This window comes from Cyprinodon variegatus, unplaced genomic scaffold (genome assembly GCF_000732505.1).
Source record: "Cyprinodon variegatus isolate N-32 unplaced genomic scaffold, C_variegatus-1.0 Scaffold88, whole genome shotgun sequence".
Lineage (NCBI taxonomy): Eukaryota > Metazoa > Chordata > Actinopteri > Cyprinodontiformes > Cyprinodontidae > Cyprinodon > Cyprinodon variegatus.
Window position 1 is genome coordinate 1,236,590 of NW_015150541.1, and position 18,211 is coordinate 1,254,800.

Here is an 18,211-nt window from a genome sequence, read left to right on the forward strand (position 1 = left end):
TGCATCTTGTGTCGTAAATGTACAAATTCAACTTTTTTGTTTTACAAATTTATTTCTAACTCCTCGTTTTGTACTAAAATAAGTTACATTTACATTTTAAGGATTAAATGAGGGTACAAATATAGCCACATTATGAAAACATTTTGTAGAAGGGGGTGTTTTACTAAGCTGAGAATAGGGCTTAGAGAAATGCTTAATAACCCTGGGGAGGGCATAGCTTTTGAAACATATGGTTCAGCCCACCCTAATGAATTTTGCACAGTTCTTTCAAGTATCAAGTTCGGGGTGTTTCTCTGCAGAGGCATGTCCCCCATGGCTAATGCTATGGGGTTTTTAAACATGCAATTTGGGCTTGGAGAAATTACTCTTAGTTGTAAAATCAGTGTTGTGGAGTAAAAACTAAAAAGTACAAACAACAATGACTTTTGGCTGATGCTCGCACTTTACGTTGTCTCATGACAAAAGCATAACACTATCGTGGAACTCGGCTCCGCAGCCCCCCGTGAGACATTAAGATGAGATGTGTGACATCTTAAAATGATGGATTGTTCTCAGCAATCCTTTGGGGTTCACTCTGTGTTACAATATCAATGTGGGAACGCTTACGCTGGATGGGAGTACTGGTTACATCAAAGGAAGAATGCAATCTTAGCGCCAGACTTATGAGAAACTTTATCCAAGACGGACCACTTCAGAGGAGGAGGTTTTATTTATATGGTGAGCCGACTTGGCTTGAGGTATTAGCAAACTCAGGCCGACAGAACCATAAGCGTGGCTTCTAAGAATGCTGGCATTTTCACAAAAACAGCAGAGGTTTAACTAATTCTTACAATATCCAAATACCAATTATTGATTAGCAAGTTGGTCTTTAGGTTGTGTCATTGTGTGACTATTTGGCTACCTATATGTTTGATATTATTACAATCCGGGGTAGTGAAGGTGAGCTCATTGAGCTTAACAAGTAACTTCCCTCTGGGATTATTAAAGTATTTCTGATTCTGAACATGCTGCATCTGCATTTGACAATTTTCTTTTAAAGGTATAAAAAGAAGCAGTTCTTCAGTTATTGATGGAGTAATAAAGACAGTGATGGGCTTACTAATTAAACTGAACTACTAAATCTGGAAACATTTTGTGAACCTGGTAGAAAACAAAAACATTAACAGAATAAGACACAATATAAGTTGTATTTTTCTGGCATTGTTAAGATAAATTAATCGGTTGAATACTATCTCCTGCTAGGCTAATATTGGTACCTGCTATACGGAATTAACTGTTGGTACTTTATTTTAACATTTTATCAAATCATATTACATAAAAATCTGTATTATATTGATAAAGAAGTCTGAAAATTATGAAAAGAAAAGGAATTTCATTTCCTTGTATTTACATTTAATGTTTATTCTCATAATTTTACATTGTTGAACCTAAAGAAAAATGGAAAAATCTTGTATTATAACATTAAGATTATAAGATTAGTATAAGATTAAAACTGGCATCTGATTCATAGCTACTGCTGTAAAACTTGAACCAAAGATTGATTTAAGTTTTTAAAATTAGATGTTTGAATGAGTCTGGACTATTTATTATAATGTTTAGCTCAAGACTGATCTAATCTAAACTGGATAAATACTGAACAGATATTCTTAAAAAAAGAATGCTACAAGTGATTTGGGGTTTTTAAAAGTGTAATAGAAATAAAAAAGTAAAATTTAAATGCTTTGCTTCTGGTTTAGCTTCATTTTTTGGGAACAGTATGACTTTAGAATCAGATACATTTATACGGTTGCACTCTACGCTGATAATATAGCAACTGTATCTCAAAATATAGTTGTGAAATCTCTACTATGTTTTAAAAACCAACAAAATACATTTTTTTTTTTGTTTTTACGGCACTGGTGGCTCGGTTTTTGGACAGTAGGGTGGCAGGAAAGGAGAGACACGCGGCAAAAGACAACTGGTTGGATTCGAACCCGGGTCGGCAGCATCAAGGACTAAGGCCTCTATAAACAGATCGTGTGTGCTAACCACTGTGCCTCCAAAATACATTTTTCTCATTCACATCTTGTCTTTGCCAGATACATTTTTGCATTTCAGAGTGACTTATATTTCCATTATAGCTAAACATATTGATGAATTTGGACGTTAAGGTCAAATTAAATTTATAAGAAGGCAAATAACGCATCATTTTTCAAAGCTAACTGCTTTTAAGTAAACTATAATAAACTTAACCCTTCCATCATCATGATTATAAACCCTCCTTTTAACATATGGCGTTGAGGCTGGGGGGTGATGGGCTTAAAGTTGGCCCCTGACTCAATTTAGCTTAAGGCCCTATAAAACCTTGGGCCACCCCTGATAATGACACAAATCAGCTGCATTCAAAAACATGCATTAAACCCTGGATAAATACTTTGAACACCAGCTTAATAGTGATGAGGGCTTTCCTTTATGAGCAGAATGACTCGCTTCGCCTTTGAGCGGCTTCTCTTCAGCCTGTGCATTAGACGTGATATTGACAAATTAAGCGAGGCAGCAGTTTGGGAAGATCAAGGAGCTCCGGCGTCCCAGGCAAAAAAAACAACAACTCCTCAACACTCTGAAGCTGGGAGGCTTAATTACCAACTGGAGGAAAAGCTTCGTTTAGAAAAACCACTGGGCTTTTACTGGAAATCAGAGGTACTTATACGTTGCCTGCCCATGCGAGGTCAACAGAGAACACAAGAGGAATGGAAAGGATGTTTTTTTTTCATCTTATACTGATGTTAGTTTGTCTTAAAGTAGCCTCTTTGGTTTATCAACTGCTGTTTTGTATCATTATACATATCAAGTAGAGTAATTAGCTAACAAATGTATAAAGGCTGCTCTCGAATTAAAATGCCATGGGCACTGAGAGATGGAGATAAATTATTTATGCTGCTTTGATTAGCATTAGATTACTTGAAGAAATGAGCAGTCAGAGTCTTTTTTTAATCTTCTTTTACATTAAACCAACTGCAGCAGAATATTGTGCTGAGGAAACTTTTCTTGGATATTTTTTTGGGGGGGGGGACCAATTCTGGCATAGTTCAGTCAATCCAGAAAATTAAATAGATTTTATGCTTGCTTGCTTAACTATTAGCAGCCTTTGAACCATTTCGCAATACAGACACAAATTCATTCTAAACTACTGTGGTATAATGTTATAAATAAAAGCAGAATATAAAGAAATCTGTTAATTTTTTTATTTTTGCATTTGATTGATTGGTTGATTAAAGTGTCATACATAAATACATGGCATCCTGTTTTTTTACAGAAATAATCTATTTAATAGTTAATGTTACAGTCAAGCTAAAGTACTGCAAAAAGGATCCAGAAATAATTAAAAATGTCTTAGATTAAGTGTATTTACACTTAATTTGAGTAGGTAAAATAAATGATTTGCCAATGGAATGAGTATTTTTACTCTTTAAAGAAGATATTTAGATAAAATGTACTTGAAATAAGACAATGCAATTGTGTTTTGTTATTTCTAATGCAAAATGTCTCTTTTATCTCCTCAATCCAAGAGCAAATGCACTTATTTTAAGAAAACATAACTTATCTAGATTTCTTTTTTTTCCAGTGAGGTGTTTAAAAATGAGTTGTTACAGGAGAAAACCTCAACTTAAATAAATATACATATAGTTTTTAGCTTGTGTTACTAATATCAAGCCAAAAAAATCTCATGGGAGAATTTGTATTTAAATAAATATTTCAAACTAAATGATTTGTAAAGTAAAAATAGAGAGAAGTCAGAGGTCCCTGTGTCGGCAGGTAGGAAAAGGTACTTTTCGTCTGGCAGTTGATCCACAATCCAAAACATTTATCCCTGTTTAGTGAACTTAATGAGGTTGAGGGTGAATTTCTCTTTATATTCAACTGTCTGTTGTGTTTTCATTTGTTTTTTTGTTTAAAATGATGCCTCATCCTGATTTGTTTTGGTTGTCTGAAGCAGATATGCTAAATTGCTTATTTAATGAAGAGACTTTTGTTTTGGCAGAATTTACTGACATTTTGTTTGGCAGCAGAGACGGAGCATTTGGTAAGCTTCATAATGCGCATTTGTTATGTAATCTAGTTTTACTGCATGTTTGACTTGTGGAATATTTGTTTGGTGTTTATATTGATATTAAACAACTGAAAAATCTGACTTGCATCTGTGTTTTCTTTAAAGCACATTTTAATCATCTGTAGTCATTGAAGTTTCTACTGCCAGAAATATCTATTAACTATAAGCTGAGATATTTGCCTTGGATTAAATGGACACAGATTTACTGTTATTTTAAACTCTAGGATGAGTCTCAAAGGGTAGTTTCTAAACTTCTTCCCCATCCTTCTGAAAAATAAGTCAGATCGGATTCTGTTTCCCTACTAAATTGTCATCCAATTTTTCCTTTTTAATGACAACATATTTGTCCCGCTTATTTTTTTTAACATATAATTTCACCTCAGATTCTTTGATAGATAAGATAATGAACACATTTTTCAGTGCTGTGCATATATTCAGCCCAAGACCCTGAGATAAAATGCATTGAACTACCAATGAAAAACTTCCTTGAGACAAAAGAACACAGCAGACAGGTCAGATCAAAGTTGTAGAGAAGTTTAAAGCAGACACTACCAAGCTCTGATCATTTCAAACAGTCCTTGGATCCATCACTTATAAATGGAAACAGGATGGCACCACCCAGGATATGGCTGCCCACTGAAACAGTTTCCCACATCATGAGCGTTAGTTAGAGAAAAGAGCATAAGGTCATTGATAACTGGAAGAGCTGCAGAGATCCACGGCTGAAAAACGATCTTGAAATAAGTAAAAATGTCTTAAATTAAGTGTATTTATCCTTAATTTGAGTCGGAAAATGAGATAGTTTGCCAACGGAGAGAGCATTTTTACTCTTAAAATAAGATAATTAGATAATATGCACTTGGAGTAAGACAATGCAATTATGTTTTCTTATTTTAAGTGTAAATTATCTTGTTCCATTGGCAAAATTGATCTTTTATCTCCTCAATTCAAGAACAAATGCACTTATTTTAAGAAAAAATTTACTTATCTGGATTTTGATTTTTTTTCCAGTGGGTGAGAGGGAAGATTCTTAGACCTTCACTTCAATTCTGACTTTTACCAAAGATTGAAGATAGTTTCCAACCAAACTATTAAAGGAGACAGAACATTTATTAAAAAAAAGCTTCTCTGTTGAGAGGAGACCAATATTTACATATGTGACCTACATGCAAAAGACTTTGAGAGGAGGAAAATATACACGCATCACCCTAAATATACCATAATTATAGTGTAAGATGATGATAACTGCATGATGCTGTTTGGGTATTTGTTTTAAAGAGGGACAGATAAGTTAGTCACAGTTAAGGGGGAGATGGATGGAGCGATTGTTTGCTTTCCATGAGGGAAAGAAGGCTGGACATATGTGTTAGCAAGGCCCAGTCATAGCCTAGATCTAATGCCAACAGGGAATCAGTGGTAAGCCCTCGAAAAAACCGATGTTCACAGACGCTTTCCTTACAATCTGAGGTGGAGCTATTTTGTAAAGACGAATGAGCAAAAATATCTCTACAGTAGATGAGAAAAGCTGAGACATCTCTATGAAAACTGGCATTGCTGAAAAGTTGGAACAATAAATTTCTGCAGGATGATTGAGGACAAATGCTGGCCACATTTTTCCATGTAAAAACTGTTAGAAACCAGGTATCGGTTATGTTTATTGAGAACTTTGTTTGTCTCTTGCATAGTTTTCCAATTAAACATATTAGGGTTTGTAATGGGTTGAAAAATCTTTAAATACTCTTAAAGGATATGAATATTTTTTGCATAGCACTATATCTTCAAGTCTAATTTAACCTGAGTACTGCAGAGCAGGATGCAATCCAGCCATTTCCCTCCACTTAAGCACAACAAGCACTCAAAGTAATAAAAGCCCAACTGAGGAGAATCAACTGATGAAACAAAGGAAGCGAGCCAAAGTCAGATAAGAATTTCTTATTATTCCAATAAAAAATACATTCATACAGAAATATAACAATTTTGCAAAACAATTTCAAATAAAAATTTCATAAAGCATAAACATAACAATTTTACAAAAGTCTTTTTCTCTTTTTTTTTTATACAAAGACTCAGTTGAGAACAAAGAGCTGAGTGTGTGTGTGTGTGTGAGCGAGAGAGAGAGTGTTTTCTATGTGAGAGAACAGCCAGGCGAGTGGGATGAAAGAGATGATGGAGAGGTGTAAATAGATGCGAGCAAAATGAAAGAAAAAAAAAAAACACATGATGCTAAATCAAGGCTCAATTATCACTTGAACGGTATTGGCTGCTGTTCGCACAGAATAGATGCTGCTGCAGCTCTTTGCCCACGAGAGGCATCGGCAGCAACTCCCAAATCTACTGCAGCAAGCATTTTCAAGTTTATACTCATCCCCTTTCCTCCGCCCGAGTGATCTGAAATCCATACGTTCGGAGTGTGCCGCGGTTTGAGACTTGCTGCAACATTGGATTCCTACATCGGGGGTCGCTGACCCGGGGCAGGAGGGACAGATCGCTTCATCCTGAAGCATTAATAAGTAAAAATCCCAGCCACTTTTTTTTTTAGCCACTCTCAATCTTTACCCACGTTTGTCTTTTGGGCCAAATTTCCTCATGAGCCGTGAAAGTTTGACGTGCACCCAGTCACCCCTTCTTCTGGCGCGCTCGCTACTGTGGTTTCCGTATTACAGTTGCAGCTTGGCTAAAACAACGTGCTCCAGACAGGTCAATAGCCAACCTACACAGTCAGCAGTCTGTGACAGATTCCATGCCAACAAAGCCTTTAGCAATTCATTACCGAGAGGCAGTACAAGGCGAGGCCTGTCCGACTGCAGCCTGTTAATTACAATAAATCTTTAGCTTTTTCTTCAGTCCCACTTACAGGGATGCAGGGACAGCGAGGAGGGGGTGATAGCGGGGGACTAGCCACGGGCTGACTACCAGGATCAAGGTACATTAAAGTTAGCTTAGAAAAAAGAAAGAAAAAATTAAGACAGTGTAGCAGCACTGCGCTCCCCCCTCCCCAAGCTGTTGCTGAGCACCGACCAGTACTTCTAAATGCGACTTTTAATGTCAAAATTTTTTTTGATTAAAACATTTGTGTAAATACAATGAAACCATGTAATTTTTATTTTTTTTTTTTAAATGTTAGTCACTTGTACCTTTGCACTGTGTGAGATGGACTCGGGTACATACTACACAGTAGTTAACACCTTTAATAAATGAATGTAAGTGCTTTTAACATACAGCATTTGTTTGTATACACATGTTCAAACTTAATTTAAATCTGATGAACAACGACTAATCTGCCGTTCGGTCATAAAAAATTAAAAAAAACAATTAAAGGCGATCTACTGTTAACAGGTACTTTAAGTAAACAGTTACAAATTCAACGTCACAATTAAGCGAAACTGTAACCAGCATGACAGTTTTATAGTTGAGCCTTGATCTAGCTTTGAAATAAAAAAATATCACTCAGACGACCGACGCAAGGCGGTCACTTGCATAAGGCACCATTAAGGTCAACAGTGCATTATTAGATAGAAAGAAAGTGTACAAACACACACACATAGACAGACATTAAAAAAATGTATGCAAAAAAATTAAGTCTTTGAGGCATTAGATGGATATGAGCAGCAGTGAAAATCTCCAGGCAGATGGAAAACCAGAATGTAGAAATGGAAGTAGAGATGCACCAATTAATCAGCCAGTTGTGTGAAACTGGCTGATTTTCCTCTGATCAGTCCTGAACTGTTATCAGCATCTTTAGAAGCTGAAAAAAGCTGCTTGTTTTCCCACTTTAAATGCATCAAAACCTAAAATCTCCACTTTTTTTCCCCTCTCTATTCAAAAGGCATCATCAAATAGAATAGAAAATACTTGGAAACTTTTTTTTTTTTAAAGTTTAATGACAAAATGTGTATTTATATATATATATATTAATATAAAAACAAAAATCTGTTCAAGTTTGGAGACATACAGTTAAGTACACAAAGCGGTACGATTTATTCCTTCACTTTTTTGATCAATTCAAAACTACTAACCTGCAAAAAAAAAAAATAAAAAAATGTTCAAAATCATTACGTGCAGGTCAGACCTGATCATGTCATATTAGTGCATCTCTACTTAAATAAAAAAACAAACAAAGAGAAGAATCGTCGAGGCTTTTATGTACAATATTGTAACATCTAACCGTTTGCGTTTTAGCTGCACTTTTCTTTAAACTATTTGCAGTCCTGATTATTGTGGAAACCGGAGAAAAAAAAATGGAACAATCCCCTAGAACCATGCAACACCTGTCTATGATACTGAAGTTAATAGTATAGTTGTGTTATACCTCTAAGCACACAGCTTATACAGTCGGGACTACAAATGGGCTTTGTAGCTTGTAGAAAAATAAGAAACCAGGCTACATAACACATTGCACATTTAGTAGCTGCACCAAAAAAAAAAAAAGAACCATCAAAAAAAGTTTCTGTCATTCAGGGAGGGGGTGATCTTCAATCCCTGGGTCACATACCAGAAGGATTCATGTCTATTTCTGGTCAAACCCAAGGACTAACATGCTTCAGAAGAAGCAATCCCCCCCCCTTTCCATCCCCACATCTTCAGAGTTAGGGTGCCAGACAGACGAGGCGGCCACGACCTCATACTGCCACCTGGGAAACAACAGCAGGAATGTCTCCCCCCCCCTGCCTCTGCCACAGAAACTCATTCAGTCCACAGCAACATTGGTACCAGCCCCGCACCGATCCAACTCTTCATCCCGCTCCTCTTCTTCTTCCTCTTCCACACAGAAATGGGGGGGGCTGGTCAGCCAATCTCACATTCACAGTGCACACATGCTTACCTCAGACAGGTTTGTAAAGTACCAGTGTATCTGCTGTCCGGGAGATGCCCCCAAAACATCATGCACCATACATACAGATCATTCACTCGCCTTTTTTTTTTTTGTTTGTTTGTTTTTTTTTTTAAGCATTTTTTTGTCCTTTTCTGCAATTAAAGTTCTCAATTGAAAAAAAAAAAGATTTCCTCCCCGACGTCCGTGATTTCGTCCTCTTGTTGCAACAGACAACCATCAGAGCGCCCTTCTCTGAAAAGAGAGGTCCCGGAGGCACTGGGTTATTTCAGTACGGTGCAAAACGGCATGCTTTGGCTGGGACACGCCCCCCTCCTCGCCACTCTGCTCTCTGGGACAGTTCAACCAAGAGACCAGTCGAGAGATGGCGTGCGTTTGGATTCATTCTTTCCCCTCTCTCTATCTCCACCAAAAAAAAACCTCAGATAATAAAAAACAAAAAAAAGGAGAGAAAAGGAATTCCTCTTTCTGCATTGCCCAGTTGTCGCCACTCGGTCGCCCTGCGTTAGACGTGTCTCTTCATGTGAAGAGCCAGATGGTCAGACCTGGAGAAACATCTGAGGACAGAGAGAGGGGCAGGGAAGGAGGTCAGTCACTGATGAGGGAAGGGATTTAAGGTTGATAGCTCACAAAGACCAAAAAGTTAGAGGTAGACCGATACATCAGCTGGTTTTCGCTTATATCGGCCAATACATCCATGCATTTGCTAATTCATTGGCGTATTCAGCAGCAACGCCTGGAAATCCCCTAAAGCACATGCATTGCCGCTTGTTCCATTTGCTATCCAATGTTAATGCTTTGTTTGTTTATAAAGACTTGCGCAACATTTTTTAATCAATTTACCATTTTATCATATAATTGGAGCAATAATAATTGCATTTTGTTGATCTCACATTGGAGAAATTTACCTCTGCATTTAAGCAGTGGACTGTGTGGCGGTGGGGAGCAATCGGGGGTTAAGGGTCTTGCTTAGAGACCCGGAGTGGCAGTCTGTGGGAGTGGGGCTCCAACTCAGGATTCCCAGCTCTATTGCCCTAACCACTAGGCCTCCACTCCCCTTAAAAAGGAATATCGTCAAGAATCAGAAGCACATATTGAGGATTGGCTAAACTGTAGTCAAAATATTCCGTAAAAATTCAAAAAATATCCACTGGATTTGGTTTTCCAAGATTTGAAGACGTTTTGCCACCTCTCCAGGAAGCTTTCTCAATTCAAATGCCTGTAGTCAAAATAATCAGTATCGTTCTTAGAAGTAGAAAATAAAACTATCGTTTGACCTTCACTAAAAATGTTACAGCTTCTTCAATCTTTGTCCCCTAACAACCTTAATGTGTTTTAATGGGGTTTCATCTGACAGACCATCAGAAGAGTGGTGCAGAAATCAGAGGCAGAAAAAGAGGCTTTCGATATTTCTTTCTACAACCAGAAATCTGAAAAGCTCCATGTACCCTTCTTCACCTGTGGCAATATTAAACATCTTAAGATAAACTGTTTCATGCTCTTCTTTGAATAAATAGCTTAAGCTCAGTCTTTATGAGTGAAATTTCGAATCTTGTCAGGGATTTTATCAACTATATTCAAGTATTCCACAGGATTTTCCTGCCACCGCCATGTTTTACCAGAATTATTGGGGGTTTGAGGTGATTACAACATTTGCAAACAGTTATAAGGACTTTCCACAGATTACTTTCCCCACCCTATATTTATGTTCGGCCTAATCAGACCGGAGCAATATATTTCTGATATTTTAAATGTTTCCTACATGGTTTGTTGCAAACTTTGAGCCATAAAAGTCTGATTTTTGGAGCAATCATCTGCTAGCCAAACTGTCAAAAACATTTGCCACCCTGGTGAGTGGATCTCAGAAGTTGCCACAGGTCTTTTGGCTCTATTCCTAAATATTCACGATGCAATTATAAAATACATTTTTTTTAAACAAAACAAGAACTTTGAGGCATTTACAGAAACTTCATAAAGTGTTCACATATGCATGTTCAAAATAAACATTGAAAACAATTGCGTAAGTATGCACCTGGTGTTGGTATGTTACATTAATATACTGGAGCTTTGTGGCTTTTCAACAGAAAAGGGATAAAAATACTTGTAGAGTAACCCAGGATTGGTCAAAACATTAGATGTAGAGATGATATCCAAGTTTCTGCATACGCTTGTTTTTGGCTGCCTGACTGTGTTGCAGCAATGGCTTAAATCTTTAAAGATCTGCATCTGATGACGCAGAAAGCTGCAGATACAGCAACCTTATCGCAAACAGGAGAGGCCCGGCTTACCTGTCACAGTGATTGCATTTGAATGGCTTTGCCCCTGTGTGCTTCCTGAAGTGTCTGGTCAACTCGTCGCTCCGTGCGAAGCGCCACTCGCAGCCCTCCCACGAACACCGGTATGGTTTCTCACCTGTGGGGCGGATAGAGGAAGGCATTAGAGGGACCCTACAGTAGATTGCTCTGTCATCTCCCTCCCAGCAAAGCTGCGGCTTTTGTTATTAAAATGCATTCAAATGAGCCGAGCATGGGTGGGTGCTGATCAGATGACGAAACACGGGTGCAGACAATCCAACCGAGAGTGGAATTCCACAGAGCCTGTCGGCTCAGTACGGATTCTGATGAAACCTGCAGCATGTTGAGAATGCAGACTGCATTTCTATGTAGGGGAATGTTTGGAGGGAGTAGATACTAACATGCAAACTAAAAGAAAACGCATTACTAAATATAAATAGAGGACATTTAAATGAACATTCAAAACACAGAGGCCTCTTTGCCTCCCCCGCCCACTCACCCCTTTCCCATGGTGAAACTCAATCTCTTTGCAAGTCTTTTTATCTCCCATGTGCAACCAACTCCTCCCTCCCTGCCTCCGTCCCTCCCTCCCTGCCATTCGCTCACTCACTGGCTCCGTCAGTCACATTCCACATAGATTAGGTCACAGTTTAGGTATCCAGCCATGCAGAGCTAATGCTAGCAGCGCTCCAGCTGAGGACGTCATGCAATGTGGACCTTTAATTACGTTACACAAAAGGAGGGGGGGCACTGCCATTAAGGTGGACTCGATTAGCACCACTTCCGGCAGTCACTGATGGGTTATTTTCTTTGGTTTGAAACCACCGCAGATGAACTGAACACCCCCTACGTCTCCTGTTTACACACAGAGCACATGCTTCCTTCACTCCCACTGAAACTCACCTGTGTGAGTGCGCTGGTGCGCCTTCAGGTGCGAGCTCTTCGTGTAAACCTTGCGACACCCGTTGAAGTGACACCTGTGCACCCGTCTCCGGGCGTCTGGGGATGTGTCCCCGCAGAGGGATCCAGTCTTTTCTGCAGCCTTCCCCGCTGCTCCCCCGACTCCGCCGCCGGTCCTGATTTTGACCGGCAGGTTCAACCCGGCGTGCGTGGCCACCCAGCCGTTCACCGCCGAGGCGGCGCCGACGGTGGCCTCAGGAGACGACGGAGGGGTGCTGATGACCGAGGGGCTAAAAGGTCCGGAGCCGACCAAGACGGACCCCAACGGGTTGGATGTAAAGCTGTGCGTGGGGGAGAGCTCCTCAAAACTGTCCGAAGCTTCACTGCTGGCATCAGAGTTCACGCTGTTGGTGTCCAAGATCTGGTTGTCCTGATTGTCCTCCTCGAGGGCTGGGGCCAGGTTAGGGTCAGACTCAGCTTTGGCCTTGTCGCCGCAGGCTAGAATCAGTTTGCTCCAGAGGTCCTCCTGGGCGCTGAACTTAAGCTCAGACGAGGTGACGTAGGGCTCGCTCTGTAGGTAGCGCTCCAACTCCAAACAAGTCTGCCAGAATTCGAAGAGAAGGAAAAAAATAAAAGAAACATTAGTTCAACAGCTTCCCTGAAGAGAGGAGGTTCACTCACAGCAGCAGAAAGCCTCTGTGAGGGAAATCCTATTAAATCATGCATGTGCACATCCCCAACATGCTTTTTGGCGATGTGTCATGTTTGCTAAATGCTTACAGCAGGAAGAGCAAACCAGGAAATCCCGGCTATGCCTGCACTTTTAGAGATCAGGCCCGATGCTTCAGCAATTTAGGAAACAGTATGGATTTGATTCCTCTGTGCATAGTTAAGCCGGCAATTTAGAGCACCGATGGGACACTTTACTGAAGCACATCTCTTCTTGAGCGAGAACGTGGCAGGAGCGTTTAATATCATCTCTGCAGACCTGAATGATTCATAGGGGAAAATAATATGGCACATCTGGTTTCACATTTGTTCCTTAACCTCGCCTCCCTAAATCACCATCATCAAACCCCACATGACAAGCAGTGAGCCGGTGGAAGTCTCCAGCAGGCAAACCTGCATTGTCATCTCGGCGCTTCGGCACTGATGACTCACTGAGCAAATTTTAGAGTCCTTTTAAGGAAGACACTCAACTTCCCCCTGCAGCCTCAAAGGACCATTCAGCTGCTTTTCCTGCAGACATGCAATCACGTCTTCCCCTCAGCAACTACCAAGTCCAGTAAAACATACTCTGCAACTTCCACTTTACTTAATATGAACATTGCGGCCATTAAAGCTGAGGGAAACAAGGCGAGTAGGAGTTTGTTTTGATGGTGCTGAGAGGAAAGGCAGATATGAATTAAAATGTTCCCCTACAGGCCTCTGGAACCTCAAAAGTATTTGGGGCCTAAAGGGGAAGAGGACACTTTAACTTGGAGAGGGCATTTGCGTGACCCTGATATTTAAACACTTTTGTCTACAAATTAATTAATTCATTCATTCATTTACATAAATAGATTATGTTTAGGCTTCTTCTGTCTGACCTGACAATTCCAATAAAATGCTTTTTTCTCAGGATTTAACCCCATAAACTAAAATAAGCAGAAGTGTGGTCGGTTCTTTCACAATTCAATTAGGATTGAATCCAGCACTAAGATAAGGATTTTAAAGATAGTCCTAATCGTAAGTCTAATAAAAAATGTGCTGCATGACTCATACAGGTCAAACTAAAAAAAAAAAAAATCAGAATTTGTTCACTTTAATGTAGTAACGTTACTTAAACCTCCCCTCATTCCTCAGATATTGCTGTGCACTGCCAGTCAGCTGGCTGTATAAAGTCGGCTAGACCTTAATACTTTTTATAGATCCATTCAAAGATGATTTAGGGAAATATTTTTGGTTGTAAAAAAAAAACAAAAACACAATTCATAGACATAGGGAAACTAAAAGAGCGCCCCCTATCATGCTTACTCAGGTAGTGCATCTTTCAAACTAAAGCTGACAAAATTCTACTAAAACATTTGTTGAAAGAAGCACATTAACCTTAAATCTATCACCATATTTAGAGAGCAACTGTTCAAAATTTTAGTAAAAAAACAAACAAACATACATTTATAGATAACTTAAGAGTGGCTTTTGTTGTCATTTAAAATGAAACAGATCACTACATGCGTTTATTTCATATTTTTTGGCATAAAGTGAATTTTTCTAAAGTTATACATGGTCTCCAGTTTGTTAAAAAGTTCTAAAAGCCCCTTCATGATGATCAGCCCCCTCAAAAAATGGAAAACTTTGTGGAAGCGCCCCTGCAGCCTTCCCTGAACGTCTCCAAGCCGCGCTGTCGTCTCTACTCATGCGCAAAGTATTTGACATTTAATAGCGTCACGTTATGGACTTCATTCAAACCTCAGGGTGAATGCAGGTGAGCGTGATGGAGCAGGAAAACGCTGTCAAAGCAAACGCATGGTTTGATTATCTGTCATCTGGGGAGTTCAAAACTGCACTTCCTCCCTCACCGTGCGCGTTTGTTTTTTTTTTTGTTCTTTCTTATAAAGGATCGAAAGCAGCTCCTCGGATGTAAAACAAGCACTAAGCTTTATATTGTAGAAGTCTGTCTAAAAATAAAAACACAGCGCTGTCTCTGAATGGGGCTCGCTGTCTCTCCATTCATTCTGAGCGCCATGCAGCACCAGCCGCACTGAGCTGCTGTCAGTGTCAAAGCTGCAGCGTGCCAGCGCAACTTCATACCGAAACTGAGAGCGGATCAGTAACGGTGCCCCGCTTCCACCGCACTTACAGCAGGATTTTATATGAAGTTGATGCGAAGCGCCTGAACTCTGCGTTGATCTGACAGGAGCGCGTAATGTAAGGTTCCAGCTGAAGCGCAAATAAAAATAATTCATATTCACCTGCTGCCAGTACTCCTCCAGGGATGGTAAGGCTGAGAAATAGCCTGTGTCGTGAACTATTTGGAGTTCTTGAAAAATACTACACATAGGTAAAACATCCATTTTTCTTCCACAAACTTCTTTTTCTGAATGAATCAAAAAGAAAAAAATCTATACAGCTGCGTTTCAAAGAGCGATCCTCTTTGCGATGCCACACACACACAAAAAAAGGTTGTTTTTAGCAGCAGTCCGTCCGTCAGTGTTCCACTTCCTTCTTCCCTCTCCTTTTGCAGCTCAGGATATTTTGCAAACAGCGCTCTAGACTGGCTGCTGGACAACTGCGCTCTGCAAACTTCCCCTATTCAAACCTGGACCCCAGCCGCCCCGCCCCCTTCAGGCTGCCGCGCCGCAGCCAATCAGCTGCGAGAAACGTACGCGACGGCGAATGATATCACAGATGACCAATAGGAGCGCTTCTACGACTCATTTCGGGGCTTTGACGGTTTTGATTGGCTCTTTTGGTTGTCAAACGCTCGCCTCTGATTGGTTGGTTATTTTTGGCGTGTATATAAGCCGGTGATGAGCTCTCTTTCCCAGTAGTCTTGACTGTCGGCGAGAAGTTTCGCCACAGACGTCGTATGTGAGCTGAAATAGCCTGATGTAGAAAACATAGCTGCAACTTTGACAGGCGTTACAGTTGCAACAGCGCTGTTCTAAAGGGCTGAGTTCGAGCTGTAGCTGAGGTGAAGAAAATGTGTTGACAACAACCGCAGGAAATACTGTGACTAAGAGATGACAAGCTATTATTATGTTATCAGAACACACATGACCTAAGAGGAAACATTTGTCCTCTCTTTTCAGCTGTTTGACTGACTTCATAAGCTTTGAGGAGTACTTCTGCTTTATTAAAAAGGCTAAAATGATCAAAATGTGCATCCTCCCCACTGGCAAAAATTTTCACTATACTAAAAAAAACTTTTTTTCCCCCCTAATCTAATTTGCACTTAAAAGAGGAAAATGTAGAATTAATATTCAAGAGCAGTTCCTCAAAGTTATAGTTTGTTTTACCCCAGTTTAGATGTGTTATATGGAAAAAAAATCTGTATAAATTAACCCAGAATTATTCCCTAGATAATTTTTAAGAATAAGCCAGTCACACGCAGTAGATTTAACTAATTCATGAAGTTTTCAGCCTTTTTTGTTACTTTTAGCGAATGATTCTGGATTTCATTTGTCCTACTTTTTGTTTACTTGTAATATTGATATAAGTTATATTTATATTTAGACCTCAAGTACTTAAAAAAATGTTAAAACGTAGCGTAATTTGGTGTCTTTTGAAATATATGGTGGAAGAACAGCTGGCTAGTATTTTCTATGTTTTGCTGAAAAATACCTTTAACTTGCTATACGTGAGCTATACTGTAGATACATACTGCATGGGTGCTTCACATTACTTAAATTGAACTTCCCCTTGTCATGTCAACTTCAGTTTTTGTTTTGAAACCCTCCACTTTATACATTGGGATTTGATAGATTACCTTTTCCAAAAAAGTTTTTGAGAGAAACAATGCATTTTCTCTGCTATTTCTGTTTAAATGCACTGTGTAGTCTACATTTGGTCAATTATTTTGAGTTAGATGATAGGTTAATAAAAAAGCAGTATTTGCTGCATTTAACGCAATGTATCATACTCACAGATCACCAAATTGGTTTCAAAGCGGTTTTACGTTCTTATATTTATGCTGCTTGTCCAGTCCAGGAAGTAGTCCATGGAATAGCTGAAGTAAAAAAAAAAAATGCCAGCCTTCAATTGACACAGTTTATATTCCCAGGGAAAGATTTTTATACTGGGCCAAGTATTTTCAATGGATTGTTTTAGGGGCAGAACTTTAATTTATTATAAATACAGATTTAAGTTTGTAATATGTTTTCCCTCTCTTTCTGTTGTTCTACTCAAATGATCTATTCAGATCCTCTGTCCCTGCTTTTGGTCTCCTGGGGTCACAATATAAGCGAAACTTGAGACTCCTAATAAACAGTGACAGTTCTAACTCTGCCATTTATCTTCAATGCTTAAATCACTGTATGCTGGGTTTATTGTGTGTAAAACGAGGTAAAATTAGCCATACGTTGCGCAGTAGGTCCTCCATTTTGCCTTGTGTTTGTACTAAATATGGACGATTAAAACCTGTTTCTCCATCTTTATCTAAATTCCTGTAGCTTGCTCTACTGTATGCTAATTGAAAACTACCAAAAATAAGCAAAAGGAGCTGGTTCCAATGGAAAAGGGCAATACACAATCTTGCCACTAAAGACTAAGTGGCTACTCAGAAACTCTAACAAAAACCTGTTTTGTCTGAGTAAACTGAAGCAAAAAAATAAATACATAAAAATAAGAATTTCTCTGAATTTATTTACCTCCTCAAAATTTCAGAGTTTAAGGCTTAAATAATGCAACAGTAATTTTTAAAACTTGGAGTAGACAGTTGAATACCAATGAGAAATTCTTTTAAATGCAGCTTCGGATGCATGAAATTGTTTCGCTATGTGTTAAAACAATAAAGACAACAAGGAAGATCGTCTTGTACTCTTACACTAAATATTGCACATTGTGTTGTCTTAAGAACTGGATTTATGGTTTATGATACCTATAATCAGCATATCCGTACAATAATCCCATTAAAATGTAAGGTAACCCCTGGTTTATGTTTACTTGATTGTCACTTAGCATTGTTGATAAGGTATGAGTCCATTGTACATGACAATTTTGAGGAATAGTGAGTGACGTTACGTTATTTGGGCTGTAAATATGACAACTGATAAACAAAAAAATTTTGTCTGCCTCTATCATCTTATCTAGCTACCTCTCTGGAGCAAAACAGATATAGGTCAGCAAATCCAAATGTTATTTAACATAGAAAACGGATACAAGAAAAACAGGCCTGTGGTCATTGGTAAACTCGTGAATCTTTTTCCCTATAGGGACATTTTAAATATGAATGTATTAAAAGACTGAATAAAATAAATAAACACAAGGACTATTTAAACATGACTCAGGTCTGTGATGTTTATCAAAAGAAAAGTAGAACATTTACATCATAGTTAGATTGCAACACCCGGAATTCCTTTACTGCTTGGTGTTCACCCCGCTGCATTCCCTCAT

At 39.0% G+C, this 18,211-nt stretch overlaps 1 protein-coding gene across 1 annotated transcript; it reads right to left on the reverse strand.

Annotated features, from left to right (window-relative positions):
• Positions 1–6,662: 6,662 nt before the first annotated feature.
• LOC107083963 (Krueppel-like factor 6) lies at positions 6,663–15,383 on the reverse strand. The gene is made up of 4 exons (XM_015373567.1): positions 15,070–15,383; positions 12,119–12,716; positions 11,210–11,333; positions 6,663–9,478 (listed from the first exon to the last, which is right to left on the reverse strand). Exons 1-4 carry the CDS (start codon positions 15,169–15,171, stop codon positions 9,427–9,429), a joined length of 876 nt encoding a protein of 291 aa, XP_015229053.1. The 5' UTR covers positions 15,172–15,383; the 3' UTR covers positions 6,663–9,426.
• Positions 15,384–18,211: the final 2,828 nt, after the last annotated feature.